This window comes from Emydura macquarii, unplaced genomic scaffold, assembly GCF_026122565.2.
Source record: "Emydura macquarii macquarii isolate MOO-44397 ecotype Brisbane River unplaced genomic scaffold, CSIRO-AGI_Emac_v2 contig_2768, whole genome shotgun sequence".
NCBI classification, from domain to species: domain Eukaryota; kingdom Metazoa; phylum Chordata; order Testudines; family Chelidae; genus Emydura; species Emydura macquarii.
Genome location: NW_027132905.1, coordinates 46,469,264 through 46,488,372, shown reverse-complemented (window position 1 = coordinate 46,488,372; position 19,109 = coordinate 46,469,264). Strand labels below are relative to the sequence as shown.

At 42.7% G+C, this 19,109-nt stretch overlaps 1 protein-coding gene across 1 annotated transcript in view; it reads left to right on the top strand.

The window, feature by feature from the left end:
- MTOR (mechanistic target of rapamycin kinase) overlaps positions 1–19,109 on the top strand; it is a 105,297-nt gene that overhangs the window by 54,574 nt on the left and 31,614 nt on the right. Inside the window, exons 31-32 of the mRNA XM_067567413.1 lie at positions 10,491–10,566; positions 14,830–14,969. Coding sequence (XP_067423514.1) covers positions 10,491–10,566; positions 14,830–14,969 — 216 coding nt within the window. The remainder of the gene's footprint in view (positions 1–10,490; positions 10,567–14,829; positions 14,970–19,109) is intronic.

Below are 19,109 nucleotides of genomic sequence, written 5' to 3'. Positions count from 1 at the left end.
CTACAAGAAATGAGCAAACTTACCCAGGCTAGGCTGAGTGTCAGCTGGGGAAGTCAATAGTTATTAAATTACACCCTTTCCCAAAATACCATATTTATTTGTATATAAAAATTGTATATCTGACTGTCTTCCTTTCCCCTGCTCTTTGTAGGTTGCTTGTCAGTATCTCTTTGGGATAGGGACTGTATCTGTACATCACCTAGCACAACAGAACCCTAATCCTGATCAGATCTTCTGGGCTCTAGAGTCATATAAATGACCATCTGAGCTAGGCTCCTCTTTTGGGATTATTCCAAGGACATGTTACAAAGTAATATCCCTGACTCCTTTATTTAATGCCCAGAATTGATTTGTACGTAATACACTCCTATCTTCCTGTTTTGTTCTCGTGTGGATTGTTCTAATAAAAATCAAATTAAAAAATATTTGTGGCTCTTTTTTCCTTTCCAAATAGCTAATAGTTTGATATTTTTGGAAACTGAACCTTTCATTCCTCTATCTTATTTCCCTGTTTGTTCATCCAAAATAATCAGAATCGACTTTTTTTTTTTTTTTTTTTTTTTTTTTTTTTAACAAATGTAAGATGGCTAGATCTTGTAGCAACAGGTGCCATTATAAATAACAAGAATGTTGTCTGCTGCTCTAATAAAGAAAACCTTTTGGTTAGTAGCTTTTGCTGACTGAGCATATAGCTTTGATTTAGGGAATTCTCATCACACTAATTCTTACACGAGAAAAATGCTTGATTTAAAAAAAAGAAAAATAAATATTTCCTTTTGTGGAGGGTGAGGAGATTGTCACCTTTTTAAATTTAAGAAAACCCTCTCTTCTGTATTGGATAAAAGAGAGAGCATAGAAACTCCATGTATGAACCTCTAGTTTTAATAATAGGGTTTGTGTTTTTATTTCACTGCTAACACTCCTGGGCTGCCCATATGAGTAATCTGGATTCTATGATGCCAGTTCTTAGAGCCTTTTCCATTAGAGCTTCATCCTGTACCAGTGTCCATAGGAAGATCTCCCCTGATGGAAGGAGGGATGGTCTGCCTCTGGGCAGTTGTGGGAGAAGGACCCACAAGGTTGCCTCTGTACTTCTTCCTGCCAAATGAGCCTCTAGGATAGACTCAAAGGCTTGAGCATCTTCCACACAGCATTCCAGACCCTCCTTGGGAGATGAATAGACAGGAGTCATCTAGGTTGACTGACTTTTCTTAAAGTCACTTTTAAAGTCTATCCATTTTAGCCCTTGTTCAGTACCTCCTGGTCCAGAAATTTTATCATGAGAGAGAGAAATATTCCTGATAGCTGCACAGCTATAGACACAGCAGCTTCACTTTTAAACCAGGTCTTTCCTCCCTGCCTCCCTCCCCCACCTCTCAGGCTAACAGCAAATCGTGCCTTGTTAAGGCTTGTCTGGAATAGAGAACATTTCATTTTATTCTGGACAGCAAAGGAAGCGTGCTTAAAAAAAAAAAAAACGTACCAGGCACTGTCAAGGAAGGAGCTATGCTAATTGCTAAAGAATGAAAGATAATGGCCAATTTGTCAGCAAGCGTTGACGAGAAAGATAAAGTTGGAAGTAATTAACTGTCTGACATGCTAGGAGTGATGTGTCTACCAATGGCTCTCTAAATCATCAGGCTATGAAATGTGACAGACATTTATCACTTTTATGATGCAGCACTGACTCGCTCCTGCTTGGGAAGTGTGGAGGCGATGTGTTGTTTGATTGGCACCACCGAGAGGCGGGATGTATTCCTAACCCTCCCCTGCCGTCGTGACCAACTCGTGGAATTGTGGGCGGCTGTGCATTCTTAGCCCAATGGTGTCTAGTTCAGCTCAGTGCATTTTGAGCTCCTCTTCACTAGACTATCCTGCATTTTACTCAGTCTGGTGTGCTCCTTAGATACTGCAGATGCATTGAGGAAGCTTTGTCTAACTTAACCAGGCTGGGAAAAGTTAGGGGTGAAAGAATTAAATCAGGAGCCCATGACTGCATTATACTAACATTTCACACTTCTGCTAATGACTTTTTACAAAGCACAGAAAAGTACAGAACATTTCACAACCATTAATTCAATAAGCCTCAGGATGCACCTGTGAGGCAGGTTAAGTATCATGATCTCAGTTTTTACAGATCGCTTACCTGACACGATCTGACTTGCCCTAGGCCATAGTAGAAGTGGATTACCTTTGTTTGAGAAAAAAAAAAAAGAACCCAAGAGCTCTTTCCCAGCCATTTGTGCTAATCATGATTAGTACTCCTCTGAACTCTTTGAGGTTCCCTGCCCCATGAGGGATAATTAGTTTGTGGCTATATATCTCCCATCCCTTGCCTTGCACTGACTTAAATTGGTAAGGGATAAGCTGTGGGTGACAATCTCATTCTGTTTGTCTCAAGTGTTCTATGTTGCAGTGTTTCCCCTTTCAAATCCCTGTAGCAGGAAGGGAGGATCTTGGACTCTTTCGGCCCTCAGAAGCCCCGAAAGAGGCTGCTAAGTAGTGGATAAAAAAATTAAAAAAGCAGGAGCCAGCCAGCTAGTTTTCTCCTGTGCTATGGCACGAGATAAAGCACTGCTATTTGTTACCGCTCGGACACAGAACTGGGTCTTTGTAGAACAAGCGTCAATTAAGCTTGTAGTTATTTCTCTCTGGTTCCCATTAATGGTGTTTTGGAAATATGGGGGTTGAGGTGGGATTCTTCCTATGTCACGAATGCAGTGGCATGAAACATTCCAGGCCCTGTCTTTCTCACTGCTCCCATAGAGTTCCTGAGTCAGCATTAGAAGGCTGAACTGTGTCATGAATAGTCTGACCTGGCTGTAGAGAGCCCCATGTATCCTTGTAGATGGGTTCTGTGTGCACCATAGGGTGCATGGAGTTCTCGTTGTGCAGGAAACAACATGATACATCACAACCCTTAATCTGGGTGTGAGTACGCTACAGGCATGGGCAAAGAAACTTTAAATTGTATATAGACCTGTGAAGGCATGTCTACTAAAGAGAACACCTGGACTTCAGGAATAAAATACAATAAAGGAGCTGGCTTCAGGGGACTTGTGCTTTGATCGGGGACTTCTCTGGCAGCATTTATGTACAAAATAGATACATTGGTTTGATTTCAGTGACAAAAAGACGGAGGCTAGATTATGTAGGGTCCAGGGTTATAGCTGAAGCCAGGAAAAGCAGAAATTGATGAATAAAGAGATTAAAAATATAGAGGAAATTACTTTTTGTCTAGACGTTAAAATATATATTCTGGAGTATTTTATTCTCTCTCTTTCTCTCTCTCTGTCTCTGACGCCCCAAGTGCTCTACAGACAAGAGATGGAACCCAGATTTCCAGACTCTGAGCCCTGTGGTTTAACCACAAGCCCATCATTCCCCACAAAAGAAATTTCAAGAATAAAATTATTATAAGACTAGGAAGGCTAGTGCAACATTTCTTTGTCACCCCATCCCTTCTTAGCTCAGCTTGTGTGAACAATGCCACTTCAGCTGAAGGCTCTCTCGGTATTCTCATTACACTTCTGTATTTCCAGGAGTGTTGCAATTGAAGGGGGGAAAAAATCATTAGTGGGATAGGCATGGAGCACAGAGAAGGATGCTGACAATGGCTTTGGTCTTTGAAATTAGTCCTTTAGTTGGTAAAAGAGACAGAAAAGAAAATGTACCTTCACACTTTCATTATGCTCTGGTAATTGTATAATTCATGTCTTCTAAAATGCATATCTATGGGAATTTTATTCAGAAAGATGCATTTAAATGTATGCTGTCTGTGCCTCTGTTTCCTGATCTGTAATATGGATATGTCACCTCCATACCTGATGGTAGGTGGTGAGAATTAATGCTTCTAAAAGGCTTGGATGCTGACTGTAAAAGCACTGCACAAATGTGTGTGACATTTTACTACTTGGAGCCATTTTTACTCTGAATTGGCAATTTTAGTCATCTCCAACCACCTCCATTGTGGAAGTTCAGTGACCGTGTTGATGTGTGTTTGATGGTACAGGTTTAAGCATGAAGAATTCTAGCTGCCAGGATTAGTTGTCAGTTGAATGACAAGAATCTCTGATTCAGGTTGTTTCCTTTCCACCCCTTTAATTAGTTGGATATAATTATGTGCCCAGGATCAGATTTATGATTTGTAGGGTTCATAGCAAGCCTGGAGCCTCTGTCCATCCACAAGACAGATGTCAGTGGAGTTGCTTTTCCTTCCAATCTCACAGCCACAGAAGAAAGGACAGCCTATGAGTTGCATACTGTGGATAGTAGGGCTCCAAAAGAGAATGGAGCCCAAGTGGCCACTGGCTTGGCTTATTTAGGGCCAGTGCTGTTTTTGCCACAGGCGAGGGAGGTCTAAGGCAGTTTTGCATTAACTAGCTTGCTTATTGTAGTGTTTGTGAGAGGGCTGGAGGAGGCTTGAATGTAAATCAAGCTCAATGTTGGGATTCTGTTCTTCTCCCCAGCCCTGATTTCACTGAATGCCGAGACTTTGCAGCCTCCACAGCTTGCAAGAGAGCCTCTCCTATGGGAACTAGTCTCCGAAAACAGATTCAGGCATTTCCATTTCTCTGCATGTAACACTCCCACCCATTGAAAGATTAATGTTCCTTTCCATTCCTGTCCTCTTCCCCCTGCATGCAATTATTTTTCTTTATCCTCTACGGACAGCGATTTTTGTCTTGTACCAGTCTGTCCTATAAATGCCTATTCTGCCCTGCAGTACTGTTTCCAGTCACATCCATTTGGGGAATTTACTGTTTCATGGAAGACAGAAAGATATTTCCATGGAAGAAGAATCCTTTTAGTTGGAAACATTTTTCTTCATGAGTCCTTTTTTCTGCAGGTGTCTTTGCTCAAGCACTGTTGGGCCTAGTACCACTCTTTTAATTTCTCTGTTCCCTAGCAGATTCAGAAGGCCTTTAGAAGGGAAGAGGTGCTTGGCTCTGTTTTGTGGGTAATGTGTAGTGGGGGCATTTCTGAATGCTGCCTGCTGGCCATGTGTCTAAACAGAAAAGCATGCATAGAACCTTTGAGTAGGTCTTCCTTTCCTTTGCTCTCCCTCTTGGCTTCTATTGTTTTCTCATGTTATGCTTCTTCCATTCCAAATATGGGCTGGTATTAGTGTTTGGTCTGGGTTGTGTTCTGTAAAACTCTCAGCTGTTAGGCCTTTGCTTTGAACAATGTGCCCTTTATAAGATCTCCAGCATTTATAAGGAAAGAGAAGAGTAGTGATCCAGAGACCGTTCATAAAATGGGCTTTATAAAACCCCAGGAGCTCCATAAAACCCTGAATTCTTTCTGAGAGGGGAGTTTGAGCAAAGGTGCACACACCGTGTGAGCACCAAAAGCCCATGTGCCGACTGAGCCCCCTCTGTCTGCCAGCTTGTAAAATCAACACGAAATAGAAACATTTCAAAGGGCAGCTGTGCAACACCCTGCTCGGCTGCAGAGCCAGGCTCATGAACAGCGTGGTTGTCCTGTGCTGCACCAGGCCCAGCAGCCATTGGAATACAGACAGGATGGTGCTGTTATATGGTGCCATCATACTATTCCTACAGTATCGTTGCGCTCTGTAATGGCAGTGTCATTAGTGGAGAGGGTGGAGGGGAAATCTGTCATGCTCCTGAAAGTCTGAGCATGAAAAAGAGACAAGGGCTTACGGAAGCCATGGAGTTGAAAATAAGGTGGAAGTATTTGCAGTGGCAACAGCCTATTGTTTAACAGGTTAGCATCTAAACCGACCAGTTAGGGTGCATACATGTCAATGTTATTTCTCCTCTGTTTCCATGGAGCAGATTATTCTTTGGGACAGGTCTCTAATCCAGTTCTTCAAAGGGGTTGGTGGTCCTGTTTTTAAAAAAAAAAAAAAAAAAAGTCACTTGGGAACGCTGAATGTCTGCAGCTGGTGCTTGATGGCACAACGGTCTTGCATACGTGGAGGAGGATCAGAGAAAAAAGGTCGGAGAGGAAGTCCTAGCTTAAGACAGAGTGAATCCGAGGAAATTAAAATGAAGAAATGGAATATGCAAGCAGACACACGAGTTGTGCTTAAGTCTCTTGCTGATCATTGCGCTAACTCTCAGTTGAATCCCTAAATCTAGTGGCAACAAAGGGAAAAACTGGTGGCCTGGGAACTAGATGAAGTAAAAAACCTGCAGTCCTTTCCAGCATTCATAGCAGTGATTCTTTACAGATGGAGCAGGCTTTCTTCCACTGATGCATTTGTAATCACATGCACTCACTCAGCAATACTTAGCCTTGCGACACCAAGCCAAGGCCACACTGGTTTGCAATGTTTTTTATATATATAAAATGCACACAACTATATTTCCTTGTGCTTCTGTATCACTTTGCCAATTAAATAGGGGCTTGGTTGTGTTTCACCAGTAGTGGAAATCTGCACTTGAGCAGCTGTGTCTTCATCCTGTGTCCCACTGGCTTTAGGTCTCTTCAGGCTTTCCTTTCGGGCACACCTAGTTTCTGGCTTCAGTCAAATTCTTCTACCATGGAAAATTGGGATGAACAAAGGGCTATAGGTAGTTAAGAAGACAGCACTAGAGTTAAAAATGTGGCCAGTTATCTTGGACAGTGGGGGAGGACAAGTCATTTTAAACCCGACTTCCCTGTTCTGAATATAGGCAGCAACAGATACTGGAAAACCTGTTCTTCCCCTCCCTCCTTCTCCTGGTTGCTATAATTTGCTAACTACAATCTTGTTGCAATACATTTTATGGCACAAAAAGGAGTCCCCTGGTGGTCAGAGGAAATTAAAATTATGCCCTCTTCAGAATAAAGGCCTGGCATCTAATATTCTGGCCAAGGTGAACTGAGGCGTTTAGTGGGGTGAAAGACATTCAACCACTTCCTCTAGGGCTATGGCATGTTGAGTGGCACGCACCTTGCCTGGTAGCCTCACGCTGTGGCTGCGTTCTTTGTGTTTTTCATGAGATTTATTTGGGGGCTATCCAACTGGTCATTTGCTGTTAATTCTACAGAGCTATGCATAGGGCTACCAAAAGTGCTTCTGAAATTCTACAGCACTCCTGCTTGCAATGCAAATCTGGGCAGTCTTTCCTCAAGGATTAGTCTAGAGCTGAGTTTACACGAGGATTCAGATATTTAGCCCTCTTTTACTTGGGGTTGCCTGTACACAGGTACTTTGAACTGATTTCCACAGCCCATTTCATGGAGTGGAGCCAGGGTCTTGAGAACCCTTATACTACATCTTAGTATAGTATCCTGTAGTTCTTGGTGGTAGATTGGGGATGATTCATCCCTCCCCCAAGTTAATATTCATCAGCTCAGAGAGCCCTGCATCAAGTTTGCACTTGGTTTTAGTTTAACCACAGCTTGAGATTTTTGACAGACTCGGGGAGCTCAGACGCATAATGACCTTTTCAGCCTTCCAGGGAGAGCCTGGGTTTGGGGCACAGGTGTGTGTTACATTTGGAATGAGGAGTTTTCTCTTCTCCTTGAAATTCAATAGTGATGCTCCTGACAGAACAGCTGCTGTGATCTTAATCTCTCAGAATGCAAGAGTAGGAATTTCCAGCAGTTTTCCAAATCTAGTTGTTTTTAATGAAGCTCATACTTTCCTATTTACATTAATAGTTTGTCATTCCTTTAATCAAACTGGTAGTGAACTACTGTCCAGAATTCAGGTGCCTGGCACAGTATAAGGTTTTGTGAAAGAAATGAACCAAATGCACAGTTAGTTATAATTCTGTTCAGCTCCGTTAGGCCTCTTCACCCTCATCTGTAAATCCATCTTTGTGGCTGGGGATGGGGTTAGTCATGGATGAAGGCTGTGTTTGCTCGCTCTTGTTTCTATATACACTAGGTACAGTGTCCCTCTAATCTTGAGCTCCTGAAAATACATGGCTCAAATTATTACTGCTTCATAAAATCTCACCTGGTCACAAGCTTCCTTGCACTTTCTCTGAGTAACTGTCTTCAAATATCCAGCCAGACTCCTGCTTGCTTCATTCTGAGCCACTGTTGGACTCATCACAGTCCAGAAGGGACACATGCCACTTTCAGACACTGACATTGTGGCTACGAAGTGCTCCAGGTAGAAGATAAGTTTATGGAGATGATGAAAGAGTTGGATCACTTCCGGAGTAGTGGGAAGAGAGAAATGGAGAAGTTCAGGTGATAAGATCAAAAAGTCTACCACAGCTTAGGGAAGCATTACTTATAGTCTCTTACTGTTACTCTGAATAGCTGGGTACTGATCTGAAACACACACAATAGCGCTTTAAGGCAACCAATATGACACCTCCTACTCAATGACTGTCATTAGCCCTCAAGTACCCGGCTTTCATCCACCTCCCCCATTGTTCTCTATGCACTTGTATATCTGTGTTTCCTATTTACTGTATCATTCTACCTCTGCATCTGACGAAGTGAGCTGAGTTTCACGAAAGCTTATTCCTACAAAAATTAAATGTTAGTCTTTAAAGAGCCACAGAACTTTATACTGTATTTTTTTGCTGTATACAGACTAACACGGCTATCCCTCTGGAACGGTTCAGTATGACAGAGAATCTTGATTTCAGAGAGACCACCTTCTGGCTGTTGACGAGGACAAATGCTGGTGGTCTCTCTTAATTTCCAAGTGATCCTTGTCCTGGAGAAGTTTCCTTTTCATTGTGTGCGTGGGTGGAAGGATTTAGGAAGGAGGTGAGCAGGAATATCACCATCTTCCTATTCAAATACTTCCAAGGGAGATTCCTAAATGGTAGGAGGAAGGCTTTAGTCAGTGTTGCCTCTTGAAGCTAACCCCTTTAATAATATTTTACTGGATTAGCAGCCAAGACACATAACACAATTTTTCTCTCCCAGATATAGCAAATTATTTTCTTCTCCATTTCTCTTTCCAAGGACTTTCCCTTTTCTTGTGTCTCCTTCAGGTGGCTAGAGGAGATCTCTGAAGTCATTATCCTCTCCTCCAAGACTTTGCGTCATGCCAGCCCCTTCTAGCTTGGGGAATTGGAAAACTGAGTTTCGTCCCAAACTCCTAGAGAGTTGGGGTAGCTTTCCCTGTTCCCCTTCCATGTTTTGTCTCTTCTTTTCCCTTTGTCCTCTCACAGGCCTTCTACAGAACCACCCTCTCGGCTTCTGTACAGTAATGTTTTTCCAGGCATATCCAAATGAGAAGAGTGACGCTGACAATCGCCATGTGGTCATAGTCAGTTGCACTCTGGTACTACCATCACTGCTGATTCGCCAACTGTAATTTGAAAATGCAAGAAGGTATGCAATAATGTGGGATTCTTGTCATCTGGTTCTTTTCCTACACTGAATCCAGGAGGTTAGTGACCATCACAAACTCACAAGTACAGCTAAAAAAGCCTTCCATGGAGATATGTTCTCTGATAAAACCCCTATAGTAAGTTCTTGTGCACACCAGCCATCCCAGAGGTCATCAACATGTCTTCAGGTTGTGCCACATGAATCTTTAGGTGTTTCCTGTCCATTTGTTTTCATCTGATTTTACTTATTTTAGTCAGGCTTCATATCGACTACAGAGAAATCTGTTAAAAGTGTCAAAATAAAATTTTAAAACATTGTTCACCTGGATCTCTTGACATTCAAAAGCCAAAACAATGGCTCATCTTTAGTTGTGTGACAGTTACATAAATGGTTCTAGTGACGGCAGCCATGAAGACTTAAACCTACAAGTCACAATCTTATTCAGTAGGGTTCATTTCCAGTCATAGAGGCCATCTGGCCTGCTGAGAACTGCCAATACCTTGCCTGTAATTAATGCAATCAGAGCTCTGTAGTCTAGGACCAGCCTTAAGGAAGCACTGGGGTCATGAGTTGATTCGGCTTCCACTCTTACTTGAGGAACGGGAGATCAAGCAGAGAGTCTCCTCTCCTGCAGGCCTGCTGCAGGAGTGGGAGATAGGGTCTCAGCCTATGAGTTGCAGAGTTTGCATGGGACTTCTCTTACATGGAGAAGGGAGAGAATGAAACTTTTGCAGAGAAAGGAAGGAGTGATGGAGTCACTGCAGCCATTCTCAACCAGCGCAGCACCATTGTGTGGTTTAGGTGTTGACCAAAGAGTGTAAATTCTGTGGGGCTAAATGGATTGTTGAGTCTTGAGAGGGTGTACTTCAAGAGAACAGGAGAAAATGTTAGCTCAAGAACAGTTGCCAATTGTCCTCCTCACCTCTATGTAGGCTGCTCTTCAGAATCAGCAGTTATGCAATCGCCACTTGTGCAAGGGACCTTGAGACAGTGTGTATTGTTTGCGCTATACCTATTGTTTGGTTTGTGGTAGCGTTAGTGTGTCTCTTACACAGTCCAATATCTGTTACTTGCAACTGAAGAAGCTTTTGGGGAAAAAAAGGGGGAGGGGGAGGGGGTGCTCCATCAGTAGTTGTAACTGACACAATTTATTCTCAAAGTTAGAAAGAATTTTATGCTGGTCCCCAAACATCAGTGACTACACTAAGTGTTCTTTTTCTCCTCTCTAGTATTAACAATAAGCTGCAACAGCCCGAGGCAGCTGCCGGGGTGCTTGAGTATGCCATGAAGCACTTTGGGGAGCTGGTGAGTCTGACTAGATGATTGGATAGTCCTGTTCCAAAGCATCTCCATGTTTTCAGCATTTCCCCATGGGTGTATACCTGTTCTGTCATATTTCTGCTCTTTGCTGTAAAATGCCTTTAGCTCATGTCCCTGTAAATGTGACTCCTTCAAGGTGTAATTTCAATTCACTCTCTGTCCTAAACACTCATTTAGTGTTGCCACACCCCTGTTAATCAGCTGCTGTGTTCCACTCCAATGGCGGCTATATTTCAGTGACAGGTGAAGATATACCATTTTGTTAAAACCTGCTTATAATGTGCAAAGCAATGTGAAACTGTTAAGATGCAGCAGTATATTTGTGAAAATGATAGGGCTCAATGTAGGGGTAACTGGGTGAAATGTAATGACCTGTTTTATACAGGAGGTCAGACTAGATGATCTAATGATTCCTGCTGGCCTTAAACGCTGTAAATCTGTGAAATTCTTAGAGCTAGTTGAAGCAATGTGTAAATCTCAAAGCTGCAAACCAAGATAAATAACATGATTGTGGTATATTGCAATTGATGTAGTATATTTATTAAAGGAGAATGCAAACCCCAGAAAATTATAAAGAACAGGAGGGTTAGGCAGGAAACCTACTTGTAGCTGAGAACTATGGATGTTGAGAGAGAGAGAGCTTCTTTGTCTGCTTCCCTATAAGTAAATCACTGTTTGAAAGGTGCTATTATAAAAGCATCACATTCATTTTTCCACATGTATTTTGTAACCAGAACAGAGTCTCGCCTATGGCAACTACTCTGAACTGTGCAGCTCACTCTTTAGTTGTTGAGGAGAGTGCGTGGGCAGGAGAACAGACCTTCAACTCTCATGGGTTTTGCTTTAAAGCATCATAAACCTCTGAATAGTAGCCTAGGTCTCTCTGTCTCTGTTTGTCCTGACACATTTTAATGAAATGCCAGAAGTGATGGAGTAGAAAACAGAGGATATTTGCCAGGTCTGTGGTTGACTGCCAACATGACCGTACAGCACAGAGACAGAGGAGAGGAGAGTCAGCTGCTGTCTCTTGTACTGAATTAGTGCAGTACAATCTCACTGTGAAGCTCTTAGGCAGAAATCCTAGCCTATTCTGGCTCTTTTTTTTAAATGTTCCTTATAAAATGGAGAAAGGTGGGAGTATGCACACCCCACAGAAATGGGATTCACTCTCTGAGGCTGCATTTACAGCGTTGCACAGCCATGGAAAAACTTGGAAATATAGGTGATTCAGGTGGTGTCTGTGGGTGCAGGTGCTGTGGGCTCAGCTGTCTGACGAGGTACCAATGAAAGTACTTACCCATGCAGAGGCAGCGGGGGAAGCACCCATCTGAATTAATCCCCCGAGTCTCAATAAGTGGGCTTGAGCTAATAGCTGAATGGAAGACTGCAAACCTACAGGATGGGGACTAAGGACAAAATGGTCAAGCTTGTGTACCTAAAATTGGGCACTTAAATCCACACTTGAGCACCTACATAAGTGACCTGACTTTCAGAAGAACCCACCACCTACAGCTGTGGGAGTTGTGGGTACTCATCAACTCTGAGTAACAAGCCATTTTATTTAGATGTCTGTTTCTTCAACAGAATGGAGGGAATGGAGATAGATATATTGTCGTTCCTATTGTTACATTTTTGGTACACACTCAGCTACTGCAGGGACAGGGCCACGTATCTACCTACATAGATTTTAATAATGGTTATACCTCTAACCCTCCCTTCACCCCAATGAGCACAAGAGCTTACGTAATAGCTGATGCATCTTGGTAATAGATGCTTCAAAATGGCAGATCAATCAGTCTATTAGTTTGCCACACTTACTGAAATAATTAAATAACACTTTTCTTCTGTATTTGCACTGTAGTTTACTCTGCATTTCTCACTTTAAAAACACACACACATACCACACTCCTCTTCACTTGCATTCAGGAATCTCCCCTCTCTCCCATTCTGGTCTGTTATAGAAGAAGTCTGAAAGGTAACTTTCTTGGCAAAAGGGGAGGCAGCAGCAGAAATGCAATTGATAATGTTCCCCTTTTAAACAGACCCCTCTAGTGTGGACCCTTGGGAATACGGGTACAGGTCAGATGTAAGCACAGCCATGATGGGATTGATTCAGATGGAACTCTTTTAGAGGCGCTATGTAAAGTTTGGCCCTAGAGTGGAAAAGGGATCCTGTGTAGGAGGAGAACTGATTTTAGAATGTCCAGACAGCTGTTGCTGCTTCCTGAAGCATCTGCTTTGGGGAGGGAGCACAGCCCCAGGTTACCTCATTCTATGTCATTGTAACCAAAATCTCTAGAAAGAATGGGATGGGCCTGATTTGAATGCTCAAGATTAGGGGTGGGAGGAGGAGGGAGGACATTTCAGCTGAGCTCTCTTTAAATATATATATCTCAAAAACACTTTGAAAGGTTCCCTCTTGCTCTTGAATGGGTTTTGAAGCAGTCAGTTGTGAGTCGGAGAGCTGGAGACCCAGAGAGGACGAGGGCAAGGTGCAGGCATTAATGTCTCACGTGGAGGGCACTGATGTGCAGTGTCTAGTTTATCCTACTCACAGCCCACATAGATGAAAAAAGAATTCATTTTTGCGACATGCCAGAACAAGAGCTGCCAAAGGCTGAGCAGAAAAGAACATTGGCAGGGAATTCGGTATGGAAAAAATCTCAAAGAATTCAAAGCAGATTTTTATTTCCTGAAAATAAAAATCCATAAAGAAACAAGAGATTGAAGAAAGGTTTGTGCAGCAGATAATGATCACCAGTTGGTTTATTTCTACAGCCTGTGTTGTAAACCACAGTCTTTCTCCCTTAATGGTAGGGGTTAGACCAGAACATCACTCAAGAATCTTTCCCTGCTGCGAAATGACCCAGCACCAATCCAACTGCATTCTGCACAGTTGCTGGTTTTGTGGTTAGCTACTTCATTCTTGAGTACAGTGCTGCTGCTGTTGCTTAAATTCATCCATGTGAAATAATAATGAGATGGGTATCTGTGAGGCATAGCTCCCCTGCTCCCACTCCCCAAAATATTCTTCTTAGTATTTTAGTAGAAATCAGTGGGAAGATAATCTGGAATTCATCCCTCTGACATAGAATCATAGAATATTAGGGTTGGAAGGAACTTCAGGAGGTCATTTAGTCCCAACCCCCTGCTCAAAGCAGGACCAACCTCAACTAAATCATCCCAACCAGCGTTTTATCAACCCAGGCCTTAAAGACCGCTAAGAATGGCGATTCCACCACCTCCTTAGGTAACCCATTCCAGTGCTTCACCACCCTCCTAGTGAAAATTTTTTTCCTAATATCCAACCTAGACCTCCCCCATTGTAACTTGAGATCATTGCTCCTTGTTCTGTCATCTGCCACCACTGAGAACAGCCTAGCTCCATCCTCCCTTGAACCCCCCTTCAGGTAGTTGAAGGCTGCTATCAAATCCCCCCCTCACTCTTCTCTTCTGCAGACTAAACAAGCCTAGTTCCCTCAAGCTCTCCTCATAAGTCTTGTGCTCCAGCCCCCTAATCATTTTTGTTCCCCTCCACTGGACTCTCTATAATTTGTCCACATTCTTCCTGTAGTGGGGGGCCCAAACTGGACACACTACTCCAAATGAGGCCTCATCAGTGCCAAATAGAGGGGAATAATCACTTCCCTTGATCTGCTGACAGTGCTCCTACTAATGCAGCCCAATATGCTGGTAGCCTTCTTGGCAATAAGGGCACACTGTTGACTCATATCCAGCTTCTTGTCCACTGTAACCCACAGGTCCTGTCCTGCAGAACTGCTGCTTAGCCAGTCGGTTAATAATATAGTAAAAGCATCCTGATTGGTTAATAACTTAGATTGATTAGTAATTAAATCACATAGAGTTTTAATATGATGTGCTACAAAGAGCCGCAGGAAATACATTAAAGAGCCACTTGTGGCTCCCAAGCCAGTCTGAGTATCACTGATGAATACTATTAAACTAACAGCACAGGTGAAGGGAGTAAAGATGAGCATATCTCCAGGGTTCCACTAGTTGACCTAAAAACTAAAGACTGGTTAATATCTAATCTTCTGAACAACCTCTGTGTTGCTATCAACAAGAGTTAGTGCTCATTGGGAGACCATGTATAGATTTCTTCAATTTCAAGTGGACAGCATATTCCAGGAAAAGTTACAGTGGCTGTCGTGTGTGTGTGTGTGTGCGCGCGTGCGCGAGCGAGCGAGCGAGCTCTGATGCTTCTTCTGATCTTTCACCATCCTACAGGAAATCCAAGCTACCTGGTATGAGAAGCTCCATGAGTGGGAGGATGCCCTTGTGGCCTATGACAAAAAGATGGACACAAACAAAGATGATCCTGAGCTGATGCTGGGCCGTATGCGTTGCCTGGAAGCACTTGGAGAATGGTAAGAGGAGAACTCTGAAGATCCAGAAAAGTCTGTTGAGCTCAGACAGCTTTTCCTGTTTCAGCTGATATCAGACCCAGGCTCCTCGTGTTTTGCTGTTTTGCTTCAGAAATATGGCGAATTATTTCTGAAATCTACGTACTGTTGGCTTCAGAAGCCTTGCCAGATGAATTATGCCTTTCATGCGACCCTTCACGTGAAAATGTCATCCCTCAATTCCCATTTATTTGTACTTTCCTAACATTTAGAAGATATCAAGCTGTTGCTTACCCTGCACATCAAGGCAGCACCTTGTTGCAGGTGTTGGACAGTCCTGTCTGAGTCTTTTAGGGTGGAGCCATATGATTAGTCAAGTTCTACCTGAAAGGGGATCTGTAGCTGATCAGTTTTATTCCGCATGTAGTAGCGAGAGAGAATATTAATAGAGAAGAGTTCTGGGAACACAAAACTAGGCAGCATAGTTCAAAACTACCACCAAAAAGCGAGACCCTTACACGGTGACTCATTTAGCTCTACTCAGTATATTCAGCATTACTCATATGCCTGTCTGGAACGCACAGACTACTTTGTGCGAGTGTCAACAAAGTTGCTTACTTCCCAGTAGCCATCTGAATGAGATTATGCCAGATGAATCATTCATTTTAAACCCATTTCACCAAATCTGTCACAGATATCTGTGTTTATCATCTTGACTGGTTTCAGCATTAGTTAGTATTTGTCTTTCTTGGCATTTGCTGATGTAAACCATGTTATGTCCATATCTTTGGCACATAGATCATGACATCAGAATCAGTTTCCACCAGAGACAGACCCACTGATGATTTAGAACTTGCAGATTATCTAGGGAGTTCTGCTGTTCCCCATGCTCACCTTGAATCAAGAGGCTAATCAGAGAAGACGGGCCCTGTGCATTGTAGTGTGCAGTTCTGCCTCGAGGCACAGCAAATCTGTGAACGTCCTTCCTCTCCATTGAGCTTCTCATGTCACTAGGCCTGTGTGCTGATGGATCCTGACAGGAACCCATGTGATGGCACACAGGAAGAAGATTCCTCTCCATTGAGGTCATTGTACTGCTGCATAAACTGAGCTTCCTGGAAATTGTGCTGGACTGCCCGAGAAGCCCAAAATTCAAACACCATTTTTCTACCTCCTCCTACTTCCTGGGTTTTTGCAGCAGGAAAAATGGAGCCCCCTGCTGGACAGTCTATCTGTCCTTCCATGGAGGAGGCAGTTCTCACCAGGGGTTGATGGGAAAGTGTGTTTTTATAAAGCGTCTTTTCTGTTTAATCATCTGCTTTCCTACATTTGGGGGAGTGATTTATTCTGAAAGAATTTGTTTTACTATAGGAGCTATAAACCCCTGTACCTGTTGGCATATTCTGCAGGAGGGGAGGTTATTGCAGTGTTCTGACTTGCAATCAACCCTTCCCTGATGTACAAGAGACCAACTCTCTGCCCAGATAATGTTTGACATGTGTACTAGGTGTCCTGACAACACAGGAAAGGTGGGGCACTCTGGTTCTGTAACGTCCTGTGACCCATTTGATATGCAGGCAGTGTTATTGGGATCCCAACCATTCTGTCCTATGGTTACATTTCACAGGCTGCTTAAGTAATTCTCCCTTTACACCTGCTCTTTTGGTGCGGGAAGGGAATGAGAAGGGAAGTCAGACCAGTATTTGAAGACTTCAGTGCTGGAGAGATGCAAGGAAACATTCCTGGAGAGGATGCAATAGCAAGAGCTATGTCATTCCATGGTCTGGTCCTCCAGAATCAATAATGATTCTTTTCTGTGTAACTGGCTACACTGAAGCAAGAAGCACAGAGATATAGCAACACCTCCACAGTTGACAGGTTTTTTTTAGTGTCAGATAAAAGTCTAGAGAAGTTTGAGCATCAGCATATGATCGCCTTTGGCTGTATGAGTTTAACAGCTCCCTGCTTTATTTTATTTCCTTACCAAAGAACAGTATATAACATCATAAGTGTATTCTTGTTCACAATTTAGAACAGCTCTTGTTGCCCATCTTCTTTCCTGGCTGTACATTACTACTTCTCTTTAGTAAGATTTCTCTTAAACGATGCAGCTTGCAGCTAAGTTTCTTTTAACTTCACTACGGTTGTTGGGAAGGAAGCAACAGGGCACATTCTTACATCAGAGAGAGAGCTTTTATCCTTTTTGTCCTGATGCAGCTTCCTTTAGAGAGACTCCAGCAGACAGAGCATGGGAGAGATCACAGAGTTTAGAGGCGTAGTCTTCCTAATGCATTCTGTATATCACGTCTTTCCATAGCCATCTTCTTTCCTACCTAGACATGGGATTTTAGCCATCTAGCTGAAGTATATACATAAAGCTGATCTGCAGAACACAAGGTGGTCTAAGGACTTAGCAACAACCTGATTTTAAATAAAATAACGAACACAGCACAGAGCATTTTCCTGCCTTCCTTGATGTCAGATATATGTGATAAATGAACTGTTGCAGGACAAACATCGACGTGAGAACTCAATTGGAAAGTTGAAATTGAATTGACTCTCTCAGTATATGAACTGCAATGTAAATATAGCTGTGGCTTGTACATTTACATCTTAAAAGCAAAACCCTGCATCAGGACAACACTAAGGTTATGAGTCGGAATGCAGAAGTTAATGGTCTTGTGGCAAAGAGAAAAGTAAATAGACTGTTTTCCTATGGCAAAATATCCAGGAAGTTGGTTTTACAAGGTTGGCAGCATATGCCACTGCAGACCTGCACTCTTAATTACCCAAAGAGAATGCTCCCATATCTGCGAGCTGAACGCTCTCTACATAAAACGCACTTATGTCACTATCAAACAGGTAAATATTTCTTATAACTCAATAGTGCCACAGTCATGTGGCCACCTTCTTCCCGCTGACCATGATGTCACAATCCCAAGGTTGAGAACTTAGTGCTTTAGTCTATTGGGGCTGCTGTCTCTCTTCTGGTGTAGTGTTATACTTTATATTTGTGCTGCTTGTTTCTGCCTGACGGTATCTGACAGTTCTTCCAGAACTGGTGCTGCACCATGCTGTTGTTCTCAACACGCTGTGCGGTGACAGTTTGAAAGTGCAGCCAAGGCAGGCCTAGCCACTTGTCTCATGGTATAATTATGTCTGCAAGAGCCATGCTTCTGTATTAACTTATCCTGGATACTGATTCACTGCTGCTGCTGTTTTTTCCTGGACCATTAAGCTGTCAGTATGACTGTCTTGCCTGTGGCAGCTCATCCATTCTCAGTGCTGACTAATTCATCTTCCTCACTGGGACTAGAGAACAGCAATGAGAAGGCAAGTTGGTCTCACTCATAGTTGACAGCTGCTTTGCTGCTACAGACTTTCCAGGCTGAGAAATACTGAACTTGCAACACCCAGAATAACGTCTGATCAATAACACATTCAAGACTGATTAAATCATCTTGGAGCTTCCTCTCTAGTAGAGGTGAAGATTGGAGAGTCCCCTTGAAGGACCCATTGAGACAAGTCCTCATCCTTATTTACTGTAACTAATTGTGTAGCTGCACTTTTTGAAGCCAGTAGACCCCATAGTGCGATTATCCAAAATGTTTGACAAAGCTGGGAACCAGGAACTGTGCAGAATCCATTCATCACAGGTGTCCTTTGTACTGAGGTTTCCAAAGAAGTGCTAAATGTCCCTTGCTTTAAGCATGTGGGTTTTGATTTCTGGATTTAATGTAATTCCCTATTCTAGGCTGAAACAGACAGCTCAGTTTTTAAAATAATTTTTCACTGGTTTATATTATATGTTGTTGAACTATTCTGAGGGTAAATGACTCCTCATTGAACAAACCATACTATATCTGTGGACTTTCCAAAAGGAAAGCAGTAAACCTCCTTCTCCTCCTCTATGTAAAATAGGATTGATGGGACAAAACCAATAAAAATCTAGGTGTAAGATTGTTCTTATTCCTTGGAAGCTATTAAAAAATATTTTTAAAACTTGAACTGTCAGCTCCAGCCTAGAACAGGGTATTACATTAAATCCAAAAAACACAACCCACCTGCTTAAAACAAGGGACATTTAGAACATCTTTGAAACCTCAGTACAAGGGATACCTTGGTAGGTGGCTATCACACAAAGCAAAACCCAGTGAGAAGGTT